Source organism: Salvelinus fontinalis, unplaced genomic scaffold (genome assembly GCF_029448725.1).
Source record: "Salvelinus fontinalis isolate EN_2023a unplaced genomic scaffold, ASM2944872v1 scaffold_2543, whole genome shotgun sequence".
Classification (NCBI taxonomy): domain Eukaryota; kingdom Metazoa; phylum Chordata; class Actinopteri; order Salmoniformes; family Salmonidae; genus Salvelinus; species Salvelinus fontinalis.
Genome location: NW_026602752.1, coordinates 503 through 11,791, shown reverse-complemented (window position 1 = coordinate 11,791; position 11,289 = coordinate 503). Strand labels below are relative to the sequence as shown.

The 11,289-nt window shown below is 41.7% G+C and overlaps 1 protein-coding gene across 1 annotated transcript; it reads left to right on the top strand.

Annotated features, from left to right (window-relative positions):
* The first annotated feature begins 372 nt into the window (after nucleotides 1–372).
* LOC129850964 (zinc finger protein 32-like) lies at nucleotides 373–11,072 on the top strand. The gene is made up of 4 exons (XM_055917107.1): nucleotides 373–1,982; nucleotides 3,230–3,327; nucleotides 3,463–3,640; nucleotides 8,604–11,072. Exons 1-4 carry the CDS (start codon nucleotides 1,637–1,639, stop codon nucleotides 9,233–9,235), a joined length of 1,254 nt encoding a protein of 417 aa, XP_055773082.1. The 5' UTR covers nucleotides 373–1,636; the 3' UTR covers nucleotides 9,236–11,072.
* The last annotated feature ends 217 nt before the right edge of the window (nucleotides 11,073–11,289 follow it).

Genomic DNA, 11,289 nt, shown 5'->3' with positions numbered 1-11,289 from the left:
TGTTGCCACTATCATGTATCCTACCATGACTATATCGAACATGACTCCATGTGTTGCCACTACCATGTATCCTACCATGACTATATCAAACTCTACTCCATGTGTTGCCACTATCATGTATCCTACCATTACTATATCCAACTCTACTGCATGTGTTGCCTCTATCATGTATCCTACCATGACTATATCCAACCCAACTCCATGTGTTGCCACTATCATGTATCCTACCATGACTATATCCAAACCAACTCCATGTGTTGTCACGATCATGTATCATACCATGACTATATCCAACCCAACTCCATGTGTTGCCACTATCATGTATCGGACCATGACTATATCCAACCCAACTCCATGTGTTGTCACTATCATGTAGCCTACTTGGCTGAAGCTTTGATCCAGTGGAAGAAGTATTGAGGAGCAGGGAGGTTAAAGGTCACTTCAGGATACAGCTGTTACTCTACACTATCCCTAGATAATCCAGTAATGAGAGAAAATGTATAGAATATTTAGGGCCCTATAACATCTCTATCTATATATAACATCTGTATAAAATCCGTTTTCTTTTCTTTTTTTAACCTAATTACATTTTCTCAGTTTTTCCAGGTTTCTGATGTCCCTGTTTTTCTGTTTTTCTCTCTAAATCACACTGTTAATAGAAAAACAACAACATTGGATGTTCTAAGTCCACAACAATACTTAAACCACATCAGGAGACCACTTTTGAAGTCTGAGAAAAATCTAAGAAATTTTCATTTTTGTGTGTAGATACCCTTTAATTCAAGTGGCACTAGCAAGAGCCTTGCTTGGTTGGTGGTGTCTCTGTAGCACACATGTGATTGCAGAGACTGCTCAACAAATCACAACAGGATTGATGCAAATAATCATGATATCATTCTGCCAGGTAGGCATAGACTACTTTGTAGTTAACATTTAATTGACAAGGTTTGTGGGAAAACTTTTCCATCAACCAGAAGATGGTTGTCATTAGCATCATCGCTAACAGCTACACATAGTGGTAGACAAATGCACTCAGACAGGGGCATTTCCTGGCTGTTTCCTCTTCAGAAAGTTGAAGGAAAATACAAATCACTTAGGCTAATTTAGACGACTTGCAGGAAGTGGGTTCAGAATAACTATGACATAAAAATGAAAACTCTTTAATCTGTCACCTAATCCTACCTAATGGGCAGGTCAGCCCTGGAGTAAAGTATTGGCTGTAAGAAGTAAGAGAAAACATAACATCTGTTTATTCTTATTTTTATTACCTCTCATGACATTGCTTGCAAGAATAAACATTGTAATTAATATTTTTCCAATCTGCGTTACCCACTCCAGTCAGCAGATGACGATTTGAGTCTTTCAGGTGATGCTGCTTGCGTGACGTATAATCTAGTGGACGGAACTGGAGGCTTCTTCAACAGCGACAAAAGGCTTCTGATTCAATCAACGTGGTGATTTGCTAGCGAACCTAAAACCGAAACATTGAAGCGCTTTAGACCAATCTTGTGTATATTACTCTTAGTGTTTTGAATATAATTCTGTTTACTTGTCTACTAGTTCATTTAAACGTAATTTGCTTGTTAAATTAGCAAATGTGTTAAATTGATACTGCACTAGGCTAATCGACCGGAGTATGAGTTCACTAAGCTCGACGGAGAAAGAAGCTCTGATGAAAGGAGAGGAAGAAGCTTTCAGGATGAAAAAGGAGGAAGGGGAAGCTATCACATTGAAAGAAGAAGAGGATGATATTACAGTGAAAGAGGAAGATGGGAGAGAGGTTGTCAAAGTGGAAGAGGAGGAGGTAGAAGCTTTCAGAATCAAAAAGGAGGAAGATGCCGTAACATTACAAGAAGAGAATGTAGTGAAAGAAGAGGAAGAACCTTTTGGAGTAAAAGAGGAAGAGGAGGATATCTCAATTAAAGAGGAGGAAGACGTTTTCGGAGTGAAATGGGAGGAGGCTCAAGATCAGATTACAAACAGTGAGTACTGTCTTAAAAACAGGGGCACTATGAAGTTCTTGATTTAATGTATTGTTTTAACGGGGCATTCTAAATCAAATCAAATGTATTTATATAGCCCTTCGTACATCAGCTGATATCTCAAAGTGCTGTACAGAAACCCAGCCTAAAACCCCAAACAGCAAGCAATGCAGGTGTAGAAGCACGTTGGCTAGGAAAAACTCGCTAGAAAGGCCAAAACCTAGGAAGAAACCTAGAGAGGAACCAGGCTATGAGGGGTGGCCAGTCCTCTTCTGGCTGTGCCGGGTGGAGATTATAACAGAACATGGCCAAGATGTTCAAATGTTCATAAATGACCAGCATGGTCAAATAATAATAATCACAGTAGTTGTCGAGGGTGCAGCACCTCAGGAGTAAATGTCAGTTGGCTTTTCATAGCCGATCATTAAGAGTATCTCTACCGCTCCTGCAGTCTCTAGAGAGTTGAAAACAGCAGGTCTGGGACAGGTAGCACATCCGGTGAACAGGCCGCAGGCAGAACAGTTGAAACTGGGGCAGCAGCACGGCCAGGTGGACTGGGGACAGCAAGGAGTCATCATGTCAGGTTGTCCTGAGGCATGGTCCTAGGGCTCAGGTCCTCCGAGAGAAAGAGAGAATTAGAGAGAGCATACTTAAATTCACACAGGACACCGGATAAGACAGAAGTACTCCAGATATAACAAACTGACCCTAGCCCCCCGACACATAAACTACTGCAGCATAAATACTGGAGGCTGAGACAGGGGGGGTCAGGAGACACTGTGGCCCCCTCCGATGATACCCCCGGACAGGGCCAAACAGGAAGGATATAACCCCACCCCCTTTGCCAAGGTACAGCCCCCACACCACTAGAGGGATATCTTCAACCACCAACTTAACATCCTGAGACAAGGCCGGGTATAGCCCACAAAGATCTCCGCCACGGCACAACCCAAGGGGGGGCGCCAACCCAGACAGGAAGATCACATCAGTGACTCAACCCACTCAAGTGACGCACCCCTCCTAGGGACGGCATGAAAGAGCACCAGTAAGCCAGTGACTCAGCCCCTGTAATAGGGTTAGAGGCAGAGAATCCCAGTGGAGAGAATTGGAATTGACCCTATACATTTGCAACACAAACAACATTTGACAAAATCATGATGAAAAAGGCAATTTTAGACATATTCATGCCTCTTGATTGTAATAGATGGTCATACGTTTACGTCTGTTTGCTGTTCTCGTTCACACAGGAGAGAGACGTGACTATCGTGGATCCTCTGGGGAGCCTCAACAACATCCTGATGCTGACGAGTCAGAGAAGAATCTCTCCAGATCAGAACACCAGATGGTACAGCTTGGTTTGTTCTAGCATACAGCTTGCTCTATCGGGGTCTGGGCTGGGTTTCTGTAAAACACTTCATGACAACAGTGGCTTCAGCATCCATAAAGATATGTGTCTTTGTCCCCTCTTTATGATTACCAGGACAACGCTAGCCCTTCCTCTCTCCCGGAGTCCCCATGTCGTGCCTCTCCCGGTAGCGCCTTACTGCTGGGTATGAAGAGGTTGTCTGTGCTGCTGGTGGACTGCAGGAAAACAACGGGGCTGAGTGGAACTGTGAGAGGAGGAGAAGAGAAGAAAGGATCAGATTTGACACATCAAAGTAAGTGCTGTAGTTTAGTTTGAACAAATTAAATAGATCTGCCCACTGGTATCTGTTACCAGGACAACCAGCAGAGTTCTGTTAGTTGTCATGAATATAGACTGGTGGATATGGATGTTATGAAAATAGTTTGGCCAGATACAATGCTATTTTACAGTTAACAAATTGAGACTTTCAGCTTATAGGGAAGGATATTCAATAAGCATAGCACTTACAAATGACTGATTGGCTGAGACAAGTTGATGACGATAGAAATATTGTTGGGGCTGTTTTGTTAGACTTCATTGCGGCTTTTGACATTATCGATCATAGTCTGCGTATGGCTTTACACCCCCTGCTATATTGTGGATAAATAGCTTTTTTTAAATGTAACCTTTATTTAACTAGGCAAGTTGGTTAAGAACAAATTCTTATTTTCAATGACGGCCTAAGAACAGTGGGTTAACTGTCTTGTTCAGGGACAGAACGACAGAGTTTTACCTTGTCAGCTCGGGGATTCGATCCAGCAACCTTTTGGTTACTGGCCTAACGCTCTAACCACTAGGCTACCTGCCGCCCCAGAGCTACCTGTCTAACAGAACACAGAGAGTGTTCTTTAATGGAAGCCTGTACAACAAAATCAAGGTAGAATCAGGAATTCCCCAGGGCAGCTGTTTGGCACCTGCTTGTTTCAATCTTTACCAACGACATGCCAACGACATTTGAGTAAAGCCAGTGTGTATGTATGCGGATGACTCAACACTGTACACGTCAGCTACTACAGCAACTGAAATGACAGCAACACTTAACAAAGAGCTGCAGTGAGTTTCAGAATGGGTGGCAAGGAATAGTTAGTTAGTCCTAAATATTTCAGATTACCTTAAGTTACATGGCCTACTATGATAATTCTGTAGCGGTATTGTTAGAGGGGGGTAAAGATAAAGATTTTGTTGGTGCGGTGGGCAGGTATTAAAACTAGTTATTCAAGTTAGTTATTACCTATTATAACATTATTAGTATTATTATTATTAAATATTATTAAAACCGAAAAGATAAGAGTAGAATAGATAGAGTAGCGCTTCCAGACACATTCTAAACATGATGGAGTCATAAAGGAGGACTGTAGCATCTGATGATGAAACATGATGGAGTCTTAAAGGAGGACTGTAGCATCTAATGATGAAACATTATGGAGTCTTAAAGGAGGACTGTAGCATCTAATGATGAAACATTATGGAGTCTTAAAGGAGGACTGTAGCATCTAATGATTAAACACTATGGAGTCTTAAAGGAGGACTGTAGCATCTGATGATGAAACATGATGGAGTCTTAAAGGAGGACTGTAGCATCTAATGATGAAACATTATGGAGTCTTAAAGGAGGACTGTAGCATCTAATGACTAACGAGTCACAAACCCGGATCCGGGATCCCCCCCATCAAAAAAGCTGACTAGCATAGCCTAGCCTAAAGCCACAGGGATATCATATAATAAAATGTTCATGAAATCACAAGTCCAAGACACCAAATGAAAGATACACATCTTGTGAATCCATCCATCATTTCTGATTTTTAAAATGTTTTACAGGGAAGACACAATATGTATTTCTATTAGCTAACCACCATAGCAAAAGACACAACTTTTTTCCCCCACCATTTTCTTCCTGCATAGGTAGCTATCACAAATTTGACCAAATAAAGATATAAATAGTCACTAACCAAGAAACAACTTCATCAGATGACAGTCTGATAACAGATTTATTGTATAGCATATGTTTTGTTAGAAAAATGTGCATATTTCAGGTATAAATCAGTTCTAAATTGCAGCTGCAATCTAAAATAGCGCCGAAGCAGCCAGAATAATTACAGAGACCAACGTCAAATACCTAAATACTCATCATAAAACATTTCTGAAAAATATATGGTGTACAGCAAATGAAAGACAAACATCTTGTGAATCCAGCCAATATTTCCGATTTTTTAAAAGTGTTTTACAGCGAAAACACTATAGCATTATATTAGCTTACCACAATAGACAGAAACACAAGCCTTTTACCAGCAGCAAAGGTTAGCAATCGTAACAAACCAGCAAAATATATATAATTTATGACTAACCTTCATAAACTTCATCAGATGACAGTCCTGTAACATCATATTACACAATGAATATAGGGTTTGTTCGAAAATGTGCATATGTAGCGGCACAAATCGTGCTTATACAATGTGAATAGTAGCCAAACTTCAAGCAATCTGTCCGGCGCCATCTTGGAGAGGCACCTAATCTAATCAATAACTCATCGTAAACTTGACTAAAAAATACAGGTTGGACAGCAAATTAAAGATACATTAGTTCTTAATGCAACCGCTGTGTTAGATTTTTTAAATTAACGTTACTACGACATACAGCGTGCGTTACAGCGAGACCGTGCCGAAATTAATGGCGGAATTATTGTTTAACATTTTTCAACATAAATACGAATTAACAGCATAAAGACTTCTTACTATTTGTTGAGCTTCCATCAGAATCTTGGGCAAGGTGTCCTTTGTCCATAATAATCGTTGCTCGGCTGTAGAATGTCGTCTTCAACCGTGTAATTAGCAGCAAACATTAGCTATGTGGCCCAGACATGCCCAACTCTTCAATACGCAGGACAAAGAAAATTCCGAAAATCGCGATATACTCATATAAACTGATATAACTCGGTTTAAAATAACTACGTTATGATGTTTCTAACACCTATATCGAATAGAATCAGAGCCGGATATATCTAACGCCGATAACGTGAGCTTCTCAGATGGCCATCCTGAGGTCTGTCTTGCGTCATGGCGAACGATGAAAAGGGTTCACCCCTCGTGCCAAGCCTATTTATACTGCCTCAGATCTACCTAGCAACACCATTTCAATTCTCAACGCTTGCTGACATCTAGGGGAAATCCTATGCAGTGCTTGTCGACCAATAGAATAATTGCAAATTATTTAACTGACCCAGGAACAGAGTTCCCAATTTCAGATTTCTCACTTCCTGACAGGAAGATTGCTCCAACTCGAGTTCTGTTTTACTCACAGATATAATTCAAACGGTTTTAGAAACTAGAGAGTGTTTTCTATCCAATAGTAATAATAATATGCATATTGTACGAGCAAGAATTGAGTACGAGGCAGTTTAATTTGGGAACAAAATTTTTACAAAGTCGAAATGGCCCCCCCTATTGACAAGAAGTTTTAAAGGAGAAGTTTCCCCAAAATCCAGAAACTCCTAAGTGATTCCATACATTGAAACTAGTCCATTGGTGTTTGTCCTCTCCCTCTCTCTCTCCCTGTAGCGCTGTACTGAAACCGCTGCAAAAATGTGACTTGTGACATTGCTGGATACGAGCCTTGGTCTGCTACTTTGCAAGTTAATTTGTTATTTTATTAGTTATGGCTTTTTTTTCAACCCATAAAACATATACAAATATGATGATGTCATAGTGAATTCATGACGTGAATGAACAAACTTTTTCATACTTTATAACATGGCTATATACAGTGCCTTCAGAAAGTATTCAGACCCCTTGACTTTTTCTACATTTTGTTACGTTACAGCCTTTTATTAAATACTTTTTAAGGTTTTTTTTTAGGAACTTTTTTTCACTTTTTAAGTGCAAGGAGGTGCACTGCCAGAGCCCTGCAAAATGACCTCCAGCAGGCCACAAATGTGCATGTGTCTGCTCAAACGGTCAGAAACAGACTCCATGAGGGTGGTATGAGGGCCCGACGTCCACAGGTGGGGGTTGTGCTTACAGCCCAGCACCGTGCAGGACGTTTGGCATTTGCCAGAGAACACCAAGATTGGCAAATTCGCCACTGGCGCCCTGTGCTCTTCACAGATGAAAGCAGGTTCACACTGAGCACATGAGCACATGTGACAGACGTGACAGAGTCTGGAGACGCCGTGGAGAACGTTCTGCTGCCTGCAACATCCTCCAGCATGACCGGTTTGGCGGTGGGTCAGTCATGGTGTGGGGTGGCATTTCTTTGTGGGGCCGCACAGCCCTCCATGTGCTCGCCAGAGGTAGCCTGACTGCCATTAGGTACCGAGATGAGATCCTCAGACCCCTTGTGAGACCATATGCTGACACATGCACATTTGTGGCCTGCTGGAGGTCATTTTGCAGGGCTCTGGCAGTGCACCTCCTTGCACAAAGGCGGAGGTAGCAGTCCTGCTGCTGGGTTGTTGCCCTCCTACGGCCTCCTCCACGTCTCCTGATGTACTGGCCTGTCTCCTGGTAGCGCCTCCATGCTCTGGACACTACGCTGACAGACACAGCAAACCTTTTTGCCACAGCTCGCATTGATGTGCCATCCTGGATGAACTGCACTACCTGAGCCACTTGTGTGGGTTGTAGACTCCGTCTCATGCTACCACTAGAGTGAGAGCACCGCCAGCATTCAAAAGTGACCAAAACATCAGCCAGGAAGCATAGGAACTGAGAAGTGGTCTGTGGTCACCACCTGCAGAATCACTCCTTTTTTGGGGGTGTCTTGCTAATTGCCTATAATTTCCACCTTTTGTCTATTCCATTTGTACAACAGCATGTGAAATTTATTGTCAATCAGTGTTGCTTCCTAAGTGGACAGTTTGATTTCATAGAAGTGTGATTGACTTGGAGTTACATTGTGTTGTTTAAGTGTTCCCTTTATTTTTTTGAGCAGTGTATTTACAACCACCTGCTCGAAAATAATCCAGTGGATTCTGTCTTGAGTGTCCTAGAACTGTTTAGTTTTTTGTGTTCTGACTTGTAAAACAGAATGAATAAAATGAGTGATGTAAACATTATCAGTAATTACCAGGCAGCTCTACAATATTTGTTTTAAATTATGTAATGTTTGAAAGCTGGCCTCGGGTTGAGGGATCTGATTTGGATTAAACCTCATAGCAAGGCAGTTTTATGATGTGGAGATTTCATCCTGGTTTCTCTTAAAATTAACACTGTCTTTGGCAGGAGGAAAACCAAACTTGGAGGAACCAATGACTTCTAAACCAGCAATACGACACCTCTGCTCCCAGATTGGAAAGAGTTTTAAAAAGTTAGGAAGCCTGAAAAGACATGAGAGGACACACACAGTGGAGAAGCCTTTCCATTGCTCCCATTGTGGAAAGAGTTTTAGCCACTTAGGAAATCTGAAAGCTCATGAGCGAACACACACAGGGGAGAGGCCTTTCCATTGCTCCCAGTGTGGAAAGAGTTTTAGCCATTCAGGAAGCCTAAAAGTTCATGAGCGAATACATACAGGGGATAAGTCATACCATTGCGCCCAGTGTGGTAAGAGTTTTAGCCAGTCAGGAAGCCTGAAGGAACATATGAGACTGCACACAGGGGAGAAGCCTTACTACTGCTCCCATTGTGGAAAGAGTTTTACCCATTTAGGTAGCATGAAAGGACATGAGAGGATACACACAGGAGCGAAGCCACACCCTTGCTCCCGGTGTGGAATGAGTTTTAAGCGGTTAGACGCCCTCAAAGCTCATGAGCGAATACACACAGGGCAGACACCATACCATTGTGCTCAGTGTGGAAAGAGTTTTAGCCATTCAGGAAACCTGAAAGCCCATGAGAAAATTACACACATTTGAGAAGCCATACCATTGCGCCCAGTGTGGAAAGAGTGTTAGCCTTTTAGAAAGCTTGAGAGTTCATGAGCGAACACACACCGGGGAGAAGCCTTACCACTGCTCCCAGAGTTCATAGCGTTTTACCTATTTAGGAGGCCTGAAAGAACAAATGAGACAGGGGAGAATCCTTACAAATGTTCAGACTGGGAAGACATATTACTCATCACAGTCACTTACAAAACATATGAGAATCTACACAGGAGAGAATAATTACTTATCCTAGTGTGTAAACTTGTAATTCACATCACATACACTTAAAATTCTTCAGAGGGCATACACACTGCTCCAATTGTCTTATGTTGTTGACTGAGAATGTGTTTACTTGTTTTTACTATAAGAAATTCAATTGTACACAGTCTACTCAAACATATATTTGTATGTTTTTATTAGAAAACAAATTGTATATGGAGTATGTCAGTTTGAATATAGAGTAGATCAGATTCCATGTGTTTAAATGGTCCTTTTTTAAACTCTGTGTGTGTGTTTATCTGGGTGTCTTTCCTCCAGCACTACAGATAGTCAAGTGATATTTGGATGTGATGCATTTGTTCCGTTGTTTACATTTGCAATGTTGGCCCACTGATGATTTAATGAAATGAAAATGTTCACAGACTCTGTAATGCAAAATGTTAATTGTATGTGTCCACATATCTGAGTATGTGACTTGTGGTGGATGAATCAGAATTAGTTGGGTAACATAGATAATTAAGATGTCTTATCTGCATAATATGCTGATGTGATATACTTGTTATTAGAATGTATCCCTTCGGACTCTGGTGTTGGCAGTTGCACTTCTTCCCTCAGCTGGGGCTCAGTCACCTGGGGCCCAGAGAGGGGAGAGGTCAGGCTTGTCTTTCACATGTCCCTGGTGCTATGCAGAATATCAGGAAGGGAAGAGGACAGGAGGGATCATTGTCTTCATATGTGAATGTATCTGTTAAACTATGTGAAGGGATGGTGTGATTAATGGGGAACCACTTACTGGTTTCCACAATGTCTGTGCGCAAGTCACTCCCTCCTTTGGCATTGGGGGGAGGTGTATGGCAGTGTCTGGAACCATTGTATGGCCTCTCCGATGTTGCACTTATCCTGGGATAGTGTATAACCTAGAGGCTCACTCCCCTCAGTGAGCTTGTCCAGGAGTGGGGTCAAGAAGGGGTTTTACTTGAGATGGGAGTATCTAGAGTTGACAATTGAGTTATGCCATTGGATGAGTTGGTGTTTTTGTGCAATGAAGTACCAGGAACGAGATTAGAACCTCGTCTTAGGGACCAAACTGAATGATGAATTATAGCGAATGCTATCTGGCTACGGGATACTCCTTTCTCATTATAAAGTCTCACTTTGTAAACTGTTCCTAATATCTGTGGTTTATGTCGACTAGGGGGTGGATCTTTGCTATAAAAGATCTCAGTAGCCATTGTGTTGCCACTCTCAACGGTTCATTAGAAATAGTGAGTTGTTGAAAGTCATTGCAAAGATCTTATTATTAAAGATGTAGTTTAAGTATAACTGACTGGTGTGTGAACTTTGTCTCTCCTCATTTGGTAATACAGCAATTAACCACCACAGACTAACCTTGTGAAACTGACCTATTATAATCTCCTGTTCCTGGGAGTATCATCCTGCGTTGCAAACCAGCTGCACCTGCGTCCTTGTATGAATAATATCCCTCCCAGGAACAGGAAACTATTAAGATATGTGCCCATCACCCAATGCTTCAGGAATTCAGACTGTCTACACTGCGCTGTGTAACTGTTATTCTCTCTGAGCTCAGAAATAAAGAATCTTGGTTTGACTTGGACTCCAGCAGATCCTTATTTTATAATATCCACCTCAACTCTCCCACGGATTGCTTTTTATCATTGTCTCAATGAAGAGTTCTTTGTTTTATTTTCCTGGGGTCATTTACAAGCCTCCCACTGGTTGAATAAACTTTGTTTCCACACCATTTCAACAAAACAAATCCATGTGATGTTTGATCAATGTGGAACCTGATTGGATTTGTAAAAAGC